Source organism: Dermochelys coriacea, chromosome 2, assembly GCF_009764565.3.
Source record: "Dermochelys coriacea isolate rDerCor1 chromosome 2, rDerCor1.pri.v4, whole genome shotgun sequence".
NCBI lineage: Eukaryota > Metazoa > Chordata > Testudines > Dermochelyidae > Dermochelys > Dermochelys coriacea.
This window is the reverse complement of record NC_050069.1, coordinates 137,372,139-137,390,602: the sequence shown is the minus strand read 5'-3', so window position 1 is coordinate 137,390,602 and position 18,464 is coordinate 137,372,139. Positions and strand designations below refer to the sequence as shown.

The 18,464-nt window shown below is 42.9% G+C and overlaps 1 protein-coding gene across 4 annotated transcripts in view; it reads left to right on the top strand.

The window, feature by feature from the left end:
* The window catches only part of FBXL7 (F-box and leucine rich repeat protein 7), a 340,227-nt gene extending 335,291 nt beyond the window's left edge, over positions 1-4,936 (top strand). For all 4 annotated transcript variants that reach the window (XM_038393326.2, XM_038393325.2, XM_043508452.1 and 1 more), the window contains one exon: positions 1,422-4,936. In XM_038393326.2, the coding sequence (XP_038249254.1) occupies positions 1,422-2,158 (737 nt within the window). In that variant the 3' untranslated portion in view covers positions 2,159-4,936. The remainder of the gene's footprint in view (positions 1-1,421) is intronic.
* Positions 4,937-18,464: the final 13,528 nt, after the last annotated feature.

Genomic DNA, 18,464 nt, shown 5'->3' with positions numbered 1-18,464 from the left:
TAATTTTCTTGCTTTACTTTTCGTCACACCCCAAAGGGCCTGTGCTACATTGTCCTGCCTTCCTTGGCTAAAAACCGTAGGATGGAACAGGCCAGATGTGTCGCTACAGAGTTAATGGGTTTCAGAGTGACACTTGGTGCTTTCTTCCTCTACCCCATCCCTCTCTCAGGGAAGGACCCTGCTGCCTCTGCTGCACTCCTTAGTTCCCTATGACCCCGAGAAGAAGGAAATGGGAGAAATGCACCTGTTCATGGCAGGGCTGAAACTGGTCCCTGGTTTGAATTCCTGGTAACTCTCTATTTGGTCCTGTGGCTGGCTGGCCTGGTGGTTAGTGCTCTGCATTATGATTATTATTATTGTTATTATTATTATTATGGAAAATAAAAAATAAAAGGTCCTTTGCTTAATATAACGTACTTTGAAAGGGAATCACAATGGAGAGGAGAGAGATTAGGATTTGAGTGCTGCATGTGATTTTCCAGATTTTCTGCACATTCAAGGGTCAGGCTGGTTGTGTTGCTTGAATGTAAGATGCCATGACATACACTACAATTGTCATCCAGTTGCTAGATAGGTGTCACTTGGTTACTAGCCCGATTGGCATCAATAGGGCAGACCATACATTTCTGTTCCCCAAACATTAGCCCATCTGGACCTGGGGGTTTCCCTTTTGTTTCTTGCGGTGCTTGACAGTAAAATGGCTTCTGACACTGGAACACCAATTGAGGGCATGTCTGCACTGCCCCACAGTTTGGACTCTGGGGGTGTAAATAGCCGTCTGCACCAAAGTGCTGTGCTCTCGCTCCCCCATGTTGCACTGTGGCGCAAACTAAGAGGTTCCTAGCTTGTGTTAACATCTCCCTGTCAGAAAAGGGCTACATTAATGTAACCTGCAGCATCCACAGGGGAGCGATACAGTGCAGCACTTCAGTGCACACTGGTATTCATGTTTGTAGTTTGAACTGCGGGGCAGCATAGACATGCCCTAAGTAAATCAATAATGACATTGCCACAGCCCAGAGAACAGTGTGCGCTGATGTACTTGTGGTCCCCATGTTGTCCAAAACCATTACTGGATTTGTGCTGGGGTAACAGAGATCAGAATCTGTCCCTTCATAAAGAAATTGAGGGCCATGATCTGACCTAATTTGGGACATGGAAAAACCACACTTCAGTGGTTCTGATGTTGTTTAGATTACTGGAGTAACTTTACTGACTTCAGTGGAGTTATTTAAGATGAAAGGCTGCTGTGGCAGAACCTGGACTAGTGTCTTTTTCATCAGAGTACTTTCTGGGGCCTGGCAGCACTGAGATACCTGCATAACTACCCGTGTGTTGAGCTCTGCAGTTACACAACAACCTCCCCCATCCTGCCAGAGGAGCTGCTTTGCAACTTATTAACATTGTGTTTTTCCATGTAGGCTGTTCCAAAGTGACATGCATTAGTTTGACCCGCGAAGCCTCCATCAAGCTGTCCCCGTTACATGGCAAACAGATCTCTATCCGCTACCTGGACATGACAGACTGTTTTGTGCTTGAGGACGAAGGCCTGCACACCATCGCCTCACACTGCACTCAGCTGACTCATCTGTACCTGCGCCGCTGTGTCCGCCTCACCGATGAAGGCCTCCGTTACCTAATGATTTACTGCACATCCATCAAGGAGCTGAGCGTGAGCGACTGCCGTTTCGTCAGCGACTTCGGCATGCGGGAGATCGCCAAGTTGGAGTCGCGCCTGCGGTACCTCAGCATCGCACACTGCGGTCGCATCACAGACGTGGGCATCCGTTACATTGCCAAGTACTGCAGCAAACTGCGCTACCTCAATGCGCGGGGCTGCGAGGGCATCACGGACCACGGCGTGGAGTACCTCGCCAAAAATTGCACAAAACTCAAATCGCTGGATATTGGCAAGTGCCCACTGGTCTCAGACACCGGCCTGGAGTTTCTGGCCCTGAACTGCTTCAACTTGAAGCGCCTGAGCCTGAAGTCATGTGAGAGCATCACAGGCCAGGGCCTACAGATTGTAGCTGCGAACTGCTTTGACCTGCAGATGCTGAACGTGCAGGACTGTGAGGTTTCCGTGGACGCTCTGCGTTTTGTTAAACGCCATTGCAAGCGCTGTATTATTGAGCACACCAACCCCGCTTTTTTCTGAAAGGACACTCTGCACCTGCTGATTAAAAACATTGATGTATAAACACACACTCCTACATACAGTACCTAGCTCTTCTCTCTATGGTCGTGGGAGTCAGCTTTCTTGTATGGTGCTGGTGAGGTTTGTTTTTTAAAAAGAATATTTTTTGTTTTAAACTATCACTTTGTTATTTGATTGTGTCTCTGCGGAGATGCTTCCTTAACCTAAAAGCAGTGAGCACTCCACAGCACCATGGCAGTGCTATGCCCCTGGTAACCCTGACCCTTTCCTAGCCTGAACTAGCTCTCCAAAGGGAATAGCACATAATCACTCCCTTTGAGGTGCAACTTGAGCAGCATTAAATCTGAGCTCCAGCTGTGTTCATGAAGCTGCAGAGGCACTATGTTTCTCGACACCCACCCCCCAAATTCCTCCAACCTGGCTGATGCAACACCACCTTGTCTAAGTAGCATCTTCTTGGCAGTCTCTTAACCATGTTCCAGCAATCCCCAGGGCAGTATTGGGTGGGATTTTCAAATATGTTCGATGTTGGCCTAGCTCTGCTCCCATTGACTTAAAGTCAATGGGAGCAGAGTTAGTGAGCACCAAGGGCATTTGAAAATCCTACCCATATTGGGATATCTCTTCAAGAGCTTATATGTGGATCACTAATGTGTTAACCTACTACTCCCACTAATCCAGCATGGGCCTTTTCTGTTTGCTTGGAAGCATCCTTTGCTAGTACTAGGGACTTTTGGGTCCACTTAGCAGTGTCACTAGCACTTGAGCGGAAGGAACATTTTTAAGAAATGTAGGAAGCAGCAGATACTCCTTTCCAGGCCACTAAGGAGAAAATTCAACATTTTACTTAGCTGCAAATTGGTCTGAGAAATCCTATTTTGTTACTACTGTGAATTAAGATACTGCAGCAGCACTCCGGGGATTAGTGAAGTATCTCAGAGTGGGTCATCCAAGGGCAAACCTATGAAAGTCCCAATAGTTGGGCTGTCTCAAAGTAACCCTCGTTGTTGCCGCAGAGCCTGTTTTCATTCCTTTATAGGTAAAAGGAGCCTTTGTAACTGAGACTCCTTTTAAGTAAAAGGAATGTTTAGGCATTTATACACAGAAGCACACACATTTTCTAGGGCCTTCTTATTTAAAGGATGGATAGTAGATTTCAAGGCTTGGAATTCATTACCCTGATATCAGATCACATCTTTGGGAAAGGGGGATTTGGAATGGTATCCATATTAGAATTGGACTCTGTGCAGCCATGACAGCGCGTTCCTCTCAACTGAAGAAATGGCCGTTGTTGAGCAAAGAATTGCATATCAGTACTGCCCCATACGGTTGAAGACTGTTACTCTAACAGGTGTTACTGTTATAGCTGCTCTCTCTTGCCAATGCAATCAGTGTTGAGGCTGCTCCCTGCTCATTGTCCCCTTCTTTCCCTGAGCATGTGATCATTTCATGGTAACTTCCATCACAGTCTTCTGGCAACTACTTTCCCACTTATTTCTGGCAAGTCCCTTCCAGTCCTTAGATCTGAAAGCCAGACTCATTAGAAGTGATGATATTTTCAGGCAGGCCCCCTACACATGATTGACAACTGGTGCATATGTTAGACTCAATCACTGTAAATGTCTCTGCTAGAGAGATGTGGGAAGGAAAATGCTCTGTCTGGTTTTCAAAGAACAGTAGCTGCATCGTCTCCAGACAACATTAACAATGTCACTGAGATGAAGTGAAAATCCATGTGTTTAAGAACATACATAATCACTGAGGAAATAATCTGTAACCACACTCACACAATGTATAAAAGGCAAAGCTGGCAGGATGTGTCCAACTGCTGAGAAAAGATCTTTAGCCTGTACATATTGCTTCTCCGTTTGTCAGTTTGTGTATTTTTTCACTTGTGGGATATTGTGGTCTCATGGGCGAACTCATTAAGCATCCTTCAGTTCCCTCTGAATTAAATAACACTGTCCAAAAGAGACAAGGGGTAGGAGCCAAAATAATTGTGGGGAAAAGCTCTTATAGCTCCTGATTACCACTCTGTCACTAATCGGTATATGTTAGGGAGTGGTGCCATTTTATGTCAACTAACATCAGTTTAGCTTCCTTTTTTCACAAAGCTGATTTCTCAGGAGGTTGCAGAGTGGATTTTATCCCAGCTAGCTATTCTCTTCACTGTGCCCAGGGAGAGTTAAGCTGTTGAATCCATTCTCAAGGTTGGTGTGAATTTGGCTGAACCATTGGCACTCGAGGTCTCATTAGTGACATTTAAGTGTTTATAAAAAGTTACTACCTTTCTGACTATGCTAAATTGAATGAATACTGCTACATGGTTTTTAAAGGTTCTGATGTCTTCAATTGGCCTGTACTGTGTGAATTTCACTATAAAGCCTTAATTTACTACCAAGAAATAAAGCAATATATTGGTAACTGACAAATATGGATGGTCATTTGAGCTAATCAGTTAACTTCTGGCTGAGCATGGGGAGAGAGACTTAAGATATTCCCAAAGTTTAGTTTTCTTCAGTTCATTAGTATGTGAGTGGACGTTTCACTAATAGCTCACTGTCAATTATAATTCAGGATTTCCTCCAGAAAATATTACAAGAAACCATGGTAATGGCCTCGCATATCTGTTCATAATTTGTCTTCGCTCACTTGATCTGACTTGATCTCAAAATGTAGCTGGTGATTGGTAAAGTATTTGAAACAAATGCCAATATATCATTACATTAACAAGAAATTCTTGAAGGTACCTTCATTAGTTTAAAACCCAGCTTAATGTTCACTTGATCTTAAAAAATAAAGAGAATAAGAATATAGAGCAGTTATATGATATGAGTAACTGTTTTCTATTGATTGTACAGTTCTACCAAGGATCAGGCTCAATACAGATACATAATAACTATTATTCTTCACGCTTTACAAAGCCACGGATGTTCTGAGAAGTCCATTGTTCTGGAAGTGTATGGAAGATGAATGAAGACTTGCATCCTTAGTCTCGCATTTTAAAATAATCAATCTCAAGTGGCCCTGCTCTGAAGTGCTATTTCATTGTGAAGCTACAGTTGATTTCAAGAAAATTTCAGTGTAATTTGTTGATACTGTTTGTTGCCTTATTATCTAATCCCCCTCACAGGTGTAATGGTCCTGCTGCAAACATGTGCACCAAAAGCACTTGATCAGTATATGCGAGGGAGTGAATTTGGGTGTGGAGGAGGAGTGTGTGTTTGTGTGTGCATGCTGTCTTTGCTCCAGATTCAGATTTGATGGGGATTATACATTTTGAAATGAAGTAAGATAAAAGATTCTTTAGTCATAAAGTTCAGATCCAGATGTTGAACACAAGATACCTAACTAGGTGGACCACTGATCTGATTCAGTATGGCAGCTCCCATTTCTGACAATGGCCACCAGATGGTTCAGAAGAAAGGGCAAGAAACTCCATAATGGTCAGTTGTGAAACAACCTACCTGTAGGAAAGTTTCTTCCATCTTCTTATGCTTATTGAGGATGTGTGTAACCTTTTTTCAGCTAACCCCATGTTAGACAGCGGCTTCCTACAAACCACATATTCTGGTTCAAACCAATGATCTGCATTTAGATGCACTTTTCCTATCTCTAGAATTAAGTAAAACCAAAATTATTTCCCTCAGTCGGAATGGGGAATTGGTATGAAGTTCAACATTTTTGTCTTTGCAGGTTATACTCACTTGGCCTACTACAAAATGTAAAACAGCTTCCAGTGGGGATCTTGAAGCAGGATCGGGATCCAAGATTTCAACCTTTCAACAGTGGCTTTTGAAAAATTCTGAATTTTGTCTTTATACTGGAGAATCAAAAAGTTAATAAAAAGGAGTTAATTTTGCCAACATCGTGTTTGCAATATATCAAAACTCATATGAAAAGGAACATGTCAGTCAGTTATGAAAAGTACAGGTTGGTCAACGCTGCAGACCAAAGTGTAATTAAAAAACATTGGTAGAGCTAGTAGTGCCGCCTATGAAATTTGCCTGATATTTCCCATTATAAGACCCTATTTTCAGTGGTTATAGCTTTGCCAAACTATTTGGGCTGAAATTTTCCATGCTAGATGTCTGCCTCAGGCTGATTTTTTGGGGGAAAATTTCAATCTAAACAATTCAGCCATATCCCAGAACAAGGCTAGGAAAGAACATATTTTGCTTCCCTAGGCATGCTCAGCCCTCTCACAGCTCTTAGTGTTGACCAGACTGTACATGTGCCATTCCCACAGAGTGAGTGGGCATATTCCTATGCAGGGCTATGGGGCAAAGTTGGACTTCCCCTGTAATTGCTGCTCCTAGCTGCTGTGTGTGCTGGAGTGGGGTTGGGCACTCAATGACCGCACCCCCTTGTCCCCCAAGAACTCAAGCAGCATGGAGGAAGAAACCATCTGATTTGAATGCAGAGGGGACAAAAGCCAGAGCACGGGAGGGAAGGGAGTAGATTGGGACAAGGAGTCTGGTGAGACTGGGACTGAGAGAGTAGTGTCATAAATATCAAGGGAAGGGTAACAACTTTCCTGTATACAGTACTATAAAATCCGTCCTGGCCAAAGGCACAAAATCCTTTTACCAGTAAAGGGTTAAGAAGCTACGGTAACCTGGCTGGCACCTGACCAAAAGGACCAATAAGGGGACAAGATATTTTCAAATCTGGGGTTGGGGGGAGGTTTTGGTCTGTCTGTTGTGTGTACTTGCCGGACACAGATCAAGGAAGCAAGCAATCCAGCTCCATTAGAATTAGTAAGTACTGGCAAGGGAAGGCGTTAGCTTATTTTTGTTTTGGCTTGTGATTTTCTCTGTGCTGAGACGAAGGTGTATTCCTGGGGAGGGGAGGGGTTGTAACTTTAAAGTTTGGCCCAGAGGGAAATCCTCTGTGTTTTTGAATCTTTTGTTACCCTGTAAAGTTATTTTCCATCCTCATTTCACAGAGGTGATTTTTACCTTTTTTTTTTTTTAAAGAAAATCTTTCTTTTAAGAACCTGACTGATTTCTCTATTGTCCTAAGACCCAGGGGTTTGGGTCTGTAATCACTTTCTAACCAATTGGTTAGGATATTATTCTCAAGCCTCCCCAGGAAAGGGGGTGTAAGGGCTTGGGGGACATTTTGGGGGAATAGGAACTCCAAGTGGTCTTTTCCCTGATTCTTTGTTAAATCACTTGGTGTTACCCTCCAAGGGCAAAGAATTTGTCCCTTGAGGAAATTTTAACCTAAGCTGGTAGTAATAAGCTTAGGGGGTCTTTCATGTGGGTCCCCACATCTGTACCCTAGAGTTCAGAGTGGGGAGGGAACCCTGACAGTAGGGTGGACAAATTGTGACTGGAAGTTGGAGGGGAAAACTGGGGCTTGCTGGGAAAGGAGAATGGGATTGGGAGCCAGGGGAGGGAGGACTGGTTGGGCAAGGAGACTGGGACTGGGAGCCAATTGGCTTAGGGGAGAATGGTGGAGATTCCTGTGGGGAAAAATGGTATGTGATCATGAAATTAAGGGCTGTATCCAAATGAATATATAAATTACATGCCTTAAATTACACTGAAACTTTCTTGAAATAAATTGCAACCCCCAAGGGGGATGAATTCAGGTTGTACAGCCAGCCTTACTTCGGACACTTCCTGGCTTTGGGGTGCTGGACTATGGAACCTGAATGTTCTTTTAACACGGCTTTTTTGTGTTCTATATTAGTAACTCCAAAACAACTACAGCAATGGTCAGCAGCAACACAACTGTCCACAAATGCCTTGCCTATGTTAGTCCTAGCAGTTCTGCCAAGTTATGATGGAGGGAGAGACACTATGAGTCTGTTCAGCTCCTGCCTTCTCTGTTCAGATTAACCCAGTTGACAATCATAAATCTGACAATCGTTGCCAGAGGTCCCAGCCCAGCTCACAGCTCGCCACATCCCCAAACCCCCAAAAGCTGCTGTCTAGCCATCATAGGAGGCTGACCAAAAGTCATTAGTCTCCACAGAAGTAAGCCATGTTTTAAATTGGGGATGACCAAGGTGTAAAAAATCTCCTTAAACAGTTGCTAGGATAACATATGAAGTTCTGGAATTATGGTGGGCAAATGTATTCCTCCTGGCACTCTCAGCAATATAATGTTATATTCCTAAGAAGAAAAGGGCCCATCTTGCATTTAATAGATACATTTACTGCCAGTAAAAAGAGGGGTTTTTTTCTGAATTATTTCTCTTTGTCTTCAACAGTCAATATACCTTTGGAGCCTGATTCTCTTTGTTGACTTCAGTGACGTTACTACTGATTTGCACTTGTGTAAATGAGATGCTACAAGGAAAACGTGACCGTAAAATCAGGCCCATAAAGGAGCATATTTCTTTTTGCAGCTCATTTCAGCAATATCAACTTAAACATTTTGCAATGGGGCCAGGATCAACACCGCTTCAATTTTGACTCTGACTGGCTGAAGAAAATCAGAGGCCATTTTTGAAGGAATAATCAAAGGCAGGTTCAAATTACTGCCAGATAATACGCATCTGAATTCCAACTTAAACTAAAGAAAAATATTTATTTGACTGAATAATAGCACTATAGCCATTAAATAAAATTTTCCCTATAAAATAGCAAAGATATTTGTTTTCATGCTCCCCTGCGGTATAGTAGCTGTATTCTCTGGAGCAATTTTCTCCTGCATGTTTTTTTGTCTTCAGTAGTGTTGGGTCATTTCCCCTGTCCTCTGGATGCTTGTCGTTTTTGATTTATACTGTTACTGGAATTTTTTTCCCAAATGGACTCCGCTAATACAGATTTTAAAAATATTATGATTGTAACAATCCAGTTGGCCACAGTTTCTCCAGATTAAGCCATTAAAAATACAAGTTACCAAACAGCCACAGCAGAGGTTTGGAGACCAGAAAGTTGTTTTTTTTTTCTAAAAAATAAATAAAAACAAAGCTATTAAAAATAACCCCCTTCCTCATAATGAAGAACAGTAATGATAGCCATTATTTCTAATATGGTATTTATGTGCACTGTGTTGGCAATGATTCATTTTCCTTCAGTTTCTGAAAGAAACTACATACTGAAGACTCAAACTGATACAAACAGATGTGATGGGAAACATAAACAATAGAAAGACAAGCAAAAGCACTAGTGCCAAAGGGAAATGTATATATTTAACAAGCTTTTCTTGCATAGTCTGGTTCCACTCCCCTCATCCCATCCCAAAAAAGTCAAATGTTTAATGGAAAGTAAATATTGCTGTGCTTGACTGTTTTTCTTTGTTCTAGGTTCATTATTTCATGTATGTACCTGTTAATACAATTGCTTCTGCAGTTAAATGATAAAGATCGAATTTTTGGCTAGATAAATTACCAGTTGAGAAGCAGAGCTAGCTAATTAGTGACTTTTAATTTCTTCCCTTTACTGTGTTTTCAGATGTTATGCCCCCTTTTCATCTATAGCATAATTGAGACCCTTCACTGGAGGACTGTTGTTACAATAACAGTACATTTAGTTGTTTTCTGATTATTAACATTTATATTATGTTAGCACCTAGGAGCTTCAAACAGAATCACACAACACTCAGCAGTGTGGAAACATATAGAGAAATACAGATCTGTCTTGACTTGAACAAATCGTAAGCTGTTCGTGTCTTGTTAGTTTATTATAACTTAATATTTTGTTTTGTAAACTTGTTACTTAAAAAAAATGAGTTGTCACAAACCACCTCTCCCCTCCCCATCATCCAGGTGCCCCCAGGCATTGATACCCTGTGAGCATATCAATGTGCATGCCTTCCATCCTCTCCACTCTATAGAAATAGATGGATGATGGGGCCATAGTCAGTTAGACAGAGGCTGTGCTGCTGAAAGCATCTATAGGCACTCTAATGTGAAAGGTAAGTGGTAAAATTTACAAAGAAAAATAGAATTTTTACAGAATTTTAAATGGTACTTTCCTTTCCTATGGATTGGGTTGTTTCACTGGATGTGTGTATTCCCATAGTGCAATGAAACAAGCATCATTTTGAGATATGCTGCTCAACTTAATTTTCTCACTTTTTTAAGCATTAGTCTGATAACATTTCAGTTCTTTTTGATTATCTTGATGAGGTTACTCATCCTGGGTACATCTACAGTACACCGTTAACTTCTGTGCTGAGGCAAACACATCATTCTACCTTTACAAAGGGCTATTTGTAAAGTAACTTTTTACTTTAACCCAGTTGAACCTGAAAAGGGAGATGAGCAATGAGGTGGCCAAATTTTTTCAGTTGTCATTAACCTAAACAACATGCATCTGTCTTTTATGGTGATTCATATTTTAATCAGCTGGGAGGAGCCATGTCTTTAAACACTCCTTGCCCAGAATTCCTCTGGTGAGCGTGCACACACACAGGTGCACGCGCACACACACACACAGACACCCTCCCACACACATCTCTCTGTTAGTTGCTGTAGATTTTCAATGTAGCAAAAGGTTGAGGATTTGGTCCGTTAGGTCAATCAGCATAGCTCCATTGCTACACCGGAGAAATGCCAATGTACACCAGCTGAGAATCTTAGGCCATTTATGTGGATAATGAGACTATCCAGCTGCATTAAACAGCATGCAATTCAGAGTGTTAGTTTTTACTTTTGAAGCCCTACATGGATTGGTACGTACCTATCCCTGAGGCTGCCTCTTTCCCTGTATCACCGTTGCAGTAGGTGATGGGGCACAAGCTATAGTTCCTTTACTCTAGACAAGAGGAGGAAGCTGCCAGCAGAGTGTTCTCTGTGAGGGTCCTCAACTCTGCACCATGCCTTCTCTTGGCCTCGCAGAGCCCAGATCAGTTAGATCTCTGGAGAGGCTGAAGAGCCAGTCTTTTTTCCCAGGTATTTGCGGAGCTGGAATGCTGAGGGCAGGCAGGGTGATGCTACTCTGAAATTATAGTTGTTTATTATGTGGTGGATAAGTTGGGGGGCAGTTGATTTGTGAGGGGGCTGAGCTGTCCCACTGTTTGTTGTTGTATTTATTGTGTAAGAGCACACGGGGGGCGGGGGGGCTGTTTAATTTAGTCTCCTGATTTGCACATTTGCCAAGCAGATAAGAGCTTCTTTTCAGTTACGTGTAGCGTGCTCTACTGAGAACTGGACTGAAGGCACCTCCCATAGAACTACCCCTCAGATTTGCCATATAAATTAACGGTTGAATAGGCATGGGACTAAATTACCCTGCTGGACAGACACATGGAGCCTGTGTGTTGAAGCTGGTATAATCAGTCCCCGATGCTGTACCAGTTCAGATAGTGACTGCTCTAGCAGTGAAGTTTTCTCGCCAGTTCCTTCTTGAGTACTAACCTCACTGAAAATGAATAAAAGGATGAGATTGGTTATTTTTACCATGATTTTAGTGTTTCTTGTTTCTCCTTATTTATTTTTATTTTTAGATCATCTTATACTAAACAATTCTGCAATGATGAAAATCAGTAGAAAGGCTGTGCTTTAGTAGTGTAGTTCGAATTGATTTCTCAACACATAAGAGAGGCCCACATGCAGGCAACATGTGATCTCAAATCTTGTTTTATTTATGAAACACCAGAAGGAAAATTAACAAGTACTATCAATGGTTTCCTTTCAACTTTCAGTTTTTAAATGAGTTTTTTTTTGCATTACCCTATTAAGAGTGACATTCCATGTTTGTATTGCCGTAACAATACGCCTCTTACCATAACCCCTCTGCATTACTCTCCTGAAGACGCACTGGTTTTGTGATTATCGCAGAATTGAAAACAAAATATAGAATGTGGTCGAGCTACTCTAATCTAAGTTTTCCTATTTCATCCATCACTAGATATGATAGGAAATATTGAGATTTTACTGAAAAACTATGAAAACTTTCTACTGCCTGTTGTTGCATCTAGGGTGGGAATGGGAAGTTTATCTGAAATCTTGGAGAGTACTATTGGCATGAACATTAGCATTCCCTTTTACTATAATACTGAACCTTGTTATACCAGCAACAGATTTGTGATGCAGAAAACCCCAGTAGTAAGAAATGGTGTACCCCATGTACCTGGAGGGTGTATGATGGCTAGCTGCACTTCCAGCATTTATCTGGAATCATTCTACCTGTCCCTGAAGTCAGAAACCTGCCTCAGTCACCTATTAGTAGATATCAAGCCACTGAGGACAATACAAAACTCAAAGCTTTTCTGAGTTGAAATTACATTTTTTGTGGTTTACCCTCTTCAAAATGTTTACAGCCATAGAGCCCTAATATAGACACAGCATCTTATAGAATCATAGAACTGGAAGGTACCTTGAGAGGTCATCTAGTCCAGTCCCCTGCACTCATGGCAGGACTAATTATCTAGACCATTCCTGAGCCTGACAGGTGTTTGTCTAACCTGCTCTTAAAAAAATCTCCAATGATGAAGATTCCACAACCTCCTGAGGTAATTTGTTCCAAGTGCTTAACCACCCTGAGAGGAGGCTTTTCCTAATGTGCAACCTAAACCTCCCTTGCTGCCTTTAAGCCCATTGCTTCTATCCTCTCATAGACTCATAGATATTAAGGTCAGAAGGGACCATTATGATCATCTAGTCTGACCTCCTGCACAATGCAGGCCACAGAATCCCACCCACCCATACCTGCCATAACCCTCTCACCTATGTCTGAGCTATTGAAGTCCTCAAATCATGGTTTAGACTTCAAGGTGCAGAGAATCCTCCAGCAAGTGACCCGTGCTGCATGCTACAGAGGAAGGCGATATATATATCTATAGCTCATGGATCAAATCCACTGCCCAGAAAATCAGAACTAGTTGATCACTGGTAAGGGATCCCTCTCACATGTAGAAAAGAGGTCAAAATGAGGGGAAGTTCACTAAGGAAAGAAGTTAACTCTCCTAGACCTTTCAGCAGGGCATATGTGCACAATTGCAAATACCTTCACAATTGTGAATAATGTCAGGCCTATAGAGGGCTTTTACCTATTTCATTGTGTTTACAGTTAGCCACATGTGGGCACCTGGAGCCTTGGCTGGGGGCCGTTATATCTTGTCCTTATGTTTCGTTAACCACAGATTGTAGGCCTGAAACTTGTATTTCAACACCTCCTTTGGTTCTTGTCCCAGTAGATTAATGATTTTTTCTCCATATTGTCCTTTCTTTTTCCCTTCCAGCCTTTGGAGAGTTATTTTCATGCTACTGACAGATTCTGTGGTATTCTGCCTACTTGGGCACGGATGTTGCATATGATTAATGACTGTTTACTACAACTTCAATAAGACCATTTAGGTGGCAGGCAGTCAAATCACCTGACTACAGTGATTGACTGCAAGTGGATTTCCTGTACCTGTCCAGAGGGCCAAATTCCGCTCAGATGTATGCCAATGTCAATCAGAAGTACCTGCATTGACCTGAGTGAATGTATTCCTGCTCTTTCCCCATTTAACTTAGGTACAACGTTTAAGTCCTTTATAAAATTACAAGCCAAATTCAGCTATTTGTTATTAGCTATTCAGTTATTCCTCATTTGAAAATTAGATAATTCCTACTGGTAGCAAGAAAATCATGTCCTACCCACATCTCAGCCCCTCCAGTTCCCATTGGCTTCAATGTAAGCTATAGCCACTAATACATTTTTTGTAAAATGGGCCTGATTATCAAAGAAACTCCAAAGGTTCAACTTTGCTCTACTTCTGGCTCCCTCTGATTTTATATTGCAGTAGCTGCACTCTTGCAGAATAGAGATGTACTGTGGGCAGTCTCATCTCATCAATCCAATGGATGAAACACAAGGTCTCAGTGTTTGACTCGGAGAACCCCTAAACTCTGCCTGCCTCTCTCACCTTCACTAGCCTGCTTCTTGTTAGATAACTACACAACATACCCACCAACTCCATAGGTTACACTCAGAACACTTCACACCTACTGCCCTTCCCCATTCTGGCTGAAAACCTCTCTTGCTGTTCAAAATCTGATTGGACTAATTTATTTTTAAATTGCCGGGGTATTTTAGAATGAATTATCTGGTAAAGTGAGGCACAGTCTGACCTTGAGAAAGGCACTTTAGTTATCACACTAATTTTACAACGTGAACCAGGGCAGGGGATTAGGAACCTGGACTCCTGGGTTCTGACCCTGGCTGTGCCATTCATCCCCTGACATAGAAATAAATTGAAAAAGATAACAACCCTGGATTGTAACTCTGTGACACGGAAGATCCCCAGGAGTAAGGATTTTCTTCTTTAGAAGCCATCTCTGCTGAAATCTGACTGCTTCACAGTCTAAGGGTCTAATGTGGCCCGGGCCAAATGCCCTCATATGCCATTCTTTTCAATGACAGAAGGTATTCAGCTCTTCCCTGGAGAGGTCTGTACCTCACGCAATAGGGCCCTAATACAATGGGACCCCGATTACAAGTCTGCAACTAATGTTACAGGAAAGAAGTCAAGAAGGCAACAGGTTCTATATTTCACCGGTAATTATGGCTTAATGCTACACTTCTGTACTGCTTTCCCAAGGCCTCCTGCACATAATCTCCATTACAGCTATTATCTGCCAGTCACTAAATCAAGAGGAAGTTTAATTAAGGTCCTGGATTGTCTTTAAAGGGAGCTTTCTGCATGTATAGCTTATTACTTTTCAGAGTGATGTGCTGGATTGTGGGGTATACTGACGACATATGGGGAATCAGTGACATGAGCTTCCTTTGACAATACTGCTGTCATCTGAGTCTATGGAACTATGTTCCTTCATTGTTCGGGGGGAAGGCAAGTGCGCACTTTACAGAGAAACTTTGAAAAATGCCAAAGTCCCGGCTTACTCACACTGTTAGCATCCTTCCTTGAGCAAGGAGACCTCAAGAGTTTGAAAACATGATGATCATTATTAGTTATAGCACACGTTGCAGAGTTTACAAACCATAAGAATGAGAGGTGCAGACCTTGTCATAGCTAAGATACCCCCAAGTACTGACTACAGTAAGTAGTTAAAGTTTGATCCAACAAGATATTGAGCACTCTGGCCCTGATCCAGCAAAGCACTTAGGCACATGCTTAACTTTAAGCATGTAATTAGTCTCATCAAGGCTTCAGTTAGTATCAATGGAAAGGAGACAGCTGCAACCATTTTACATATATATAATATATATATAATCACATTTCTAACTTTAAGCATGTAATTAGTCTCATCAAGTCTTTAGTTAGTATCAATGGATGGGGACAGCTGCAGCCCTGTGATATAGATAACTACATTTTGAATAACTGCCTTATGAGAAATCAAAGTTGTACTGTTAAATCTGCAATAGCACAATAGCAGAGTTAAGGTTGTGTGTGCAATCATAACATCATGTCCTGACTTTTGAGTATTTAATAGTTTCTTCAGAGCATAAACTGATCACTAGACCTCACCAAAAAAAAAAATCCAAGAAATGATACAGAATTGTGCCATTAGGTATGCACTATACAAGAGGAATTCTCAAGCTTTCGCAGAGTATGGATTGCAGCTTAAAGGTTTCTCTTTGTCAACACCCCTCACATTCCCAAAGGATCAACATCCCTGTTGCATTTTTAACAATTGCTTACATGGAAAAAGTACTATTAGGAAGCTAACCAGGATTTTAGCTGTCTTTAATATGACTGTAATAAATAGCAAGGAGAAGGAGTCAGCAGCATATGACCCTTTGGCCAAGGACCACCAGCAAGTGCTCCATGGGCTACAGTTGAACTGAACACCACTTACACCAGACACTACAAAGGTAGGTAGAGAGCTGCTACCACAGTAGCTTTTTGGATACTAAAATCACCACAGTAGTGGAACAGAATCCTGTATTTTTAGAGATTGTAGTTAGATCCAAACTCCAAAGATCCAAAGTCATTTTAGAGGCAATTTTCCAATGTTGAAAAAAGTGGTATGCCATTAGGAATAAGAATTATTATTTTATGTTACTGTAGTTCATGGAAACCCCAACTGTAATCAGAATCCCAGTGGAATCCGGTGCTGTACAAACACAAGAGACACTCCTTGGCCCATAGATCTTACAATCTTACAAGACAAGTCAGAGCGGGAGGGGAAACAGGCAGAGAGACATGGTTTGACAAAGTACTTCACTTAGGAAAGAAAAAATCAAATGCATAACTACACAACTGGGAACAACTGGCCAGGTGGTAGTACTGCTGACAAGGAACTGGGAGTTCTAGCGGATCACAAAATGTATACGAGTTAACAATTTGATTCAAATGCAAAAAAAAGACTAATATTCTGGGATTTATTGACATGGGAGGTAATTGTCCTGTTCTACTTGGCAATGGTAACATCACAGCTGGAGAACTGCATCCAATTCTGGGCACCACACTTTAAGAAAGACATGGACAAATTGGACAGAGTCCAGAGGAGAGCAACAAAAAATGATAAAAAGGATAGAAAACCTGACCAATGAGGCAAGGTTAAAAAAACCTGGCCATGTTTAGTCTTGAGAACAGAAGACTGAGGGTGGACCTGATAAGTCTTCAAATATGTTAAGGGCTATTATAAAGAGGACAGTGATCAGTTGTTCTCCATATCCATTGCAGGTAGGAAAAGAAATAATGGCCTTAATCTGCAGCAAAGGAGATTTAGGTTAGATATTAGGAAAAACTTTCTGACTATAACTTAATGACCCTCTGGCCAAGGACCACCAGCAAGTGCTCCATGGATTACAGTTGAACACCACCTATACCAGACACTCCAAGGGTAGGTAAAGAGCATAGCTAACTTTTGGAATATGCTTCTAAGGGAGGTTGTGAAATCTCCATCACTGGAGGTTTTTAAGAACATGTTGGACAAACACTTGTCAGCAATGGTCTAGATTTGCTTGGTCCTGCCTCAGAGCAGGGGGCTGGACTTGATGATCTCTCAAGGTCTCTACCAGCCCTACATTTCTTTGATCCTTTGACAATGGAGGAGATGGTATGATGGGATAACATGATTTTGGCAATTAATTGATCTTTAAATATTCATGGTAAATAGGCCCAATGGCCTGTGATGAGATGTTAGATAGGGTGGGATCTGAGTTATCCAGGAAAGAATTCTCTGTAGTATCTGGCTGGTGAATCTTGCCCTCATGCTCAGGGTTCAGCTGATGGCCATATTTGGGGTTGGGAAGGAATTTTCCTCCAGGGCAGATTAGAAGAGACCTGGGGGTTTTTCGCCTTCCTCTGTAGCCTGGGGCATGGGTCACTTGCTGGAGGATTCTCTGCTCCTTGAAGTCTTTAAACCATGATTTGAGGACTTTAATAGCTCAGACATAAGTGAGAGGTTTTTTGCAGGAGTGGGTGGGTGAGATTCTGTGGCCTGCGTTGTGCAGTAGGTCGGACTAGATGATCATAATGGTCCCTTCTGACCTTGGTATCTATGAAAAAATCAGTGGGAGAAATGGGAATAGCACCTATTCCCTCTATTTTTTTTTTACATCCATGTGCGGAATTAATTTTGTTATGTGCACCAATATGGAGGTGATGAGTGAAATAGGGGAACCCATGGGGCACATGCATTAGTACAGGGGTGGGCAAACTTTTTGGCCCAAGGGCCACATCTGGGTGGGGAAATTGCATGCAGAGCCAAGAATGTAGGGTTAGGGCAAGGATTAGAGCTGGGGCTAGGGCTGGGGCTGGGGTTGGGATGCGGGAGGGAGTGCAAGGTGTGGGGTGGTGGGGTGCAGTATGCAGGAAGGAGCTCAGGGCAGGGGTGCAGGAGGGGTGCAGAATGCAGGAAAGGGTTCAGGGCAGGAGGTTGGGGTGCAGGAGGGGTGGCGGGTGCAGCTGGGGGCTCAGGGCAGAGAATTGGGGTGCAGGAGGGGTGCAGGGTATACAAGGGGGCTCAGGGCAGGGGGTTGGGTTGCAGGGTGCAGGAGGGGGTTGGGGTGCAAGCTCCAGCCCTGCACCGCTTACCTGGAGTAGTTCCAGGATGGCAGCGGCATGCAGCAGGCCTAAGACAGGCTCTCTACCTGTCCTGGTCCCACCCCACGCCACTCCCAGAAGCGGCTGGCACCACGTCCCTGCGGCCCCTGGGGACTCCGTGCACTGTCCTTGCCTGCAGGTACCTCCCCCAAAGCTCCCAGTGGCCACAGTTCCCCATTCCCAGCCAAGGGGAGCTGCCGGGGGCAGTGCCTGGAGGTGAGGGCAGTGCATAGAGCCCTCTGCTTCTCCCCCCCCCCCCGCACTCCCGCAGGGACATGGTGCCGGCCGCTTCCAGGAGCCGCGCAGGGCACATGGTGCCATGGGGGTGGCAATCCCACAGACCAGATCCAAAGCCCTGATAGGCCAGGCTGTAGTTTGCCCACCCCTGCATTAGTATGAAGAT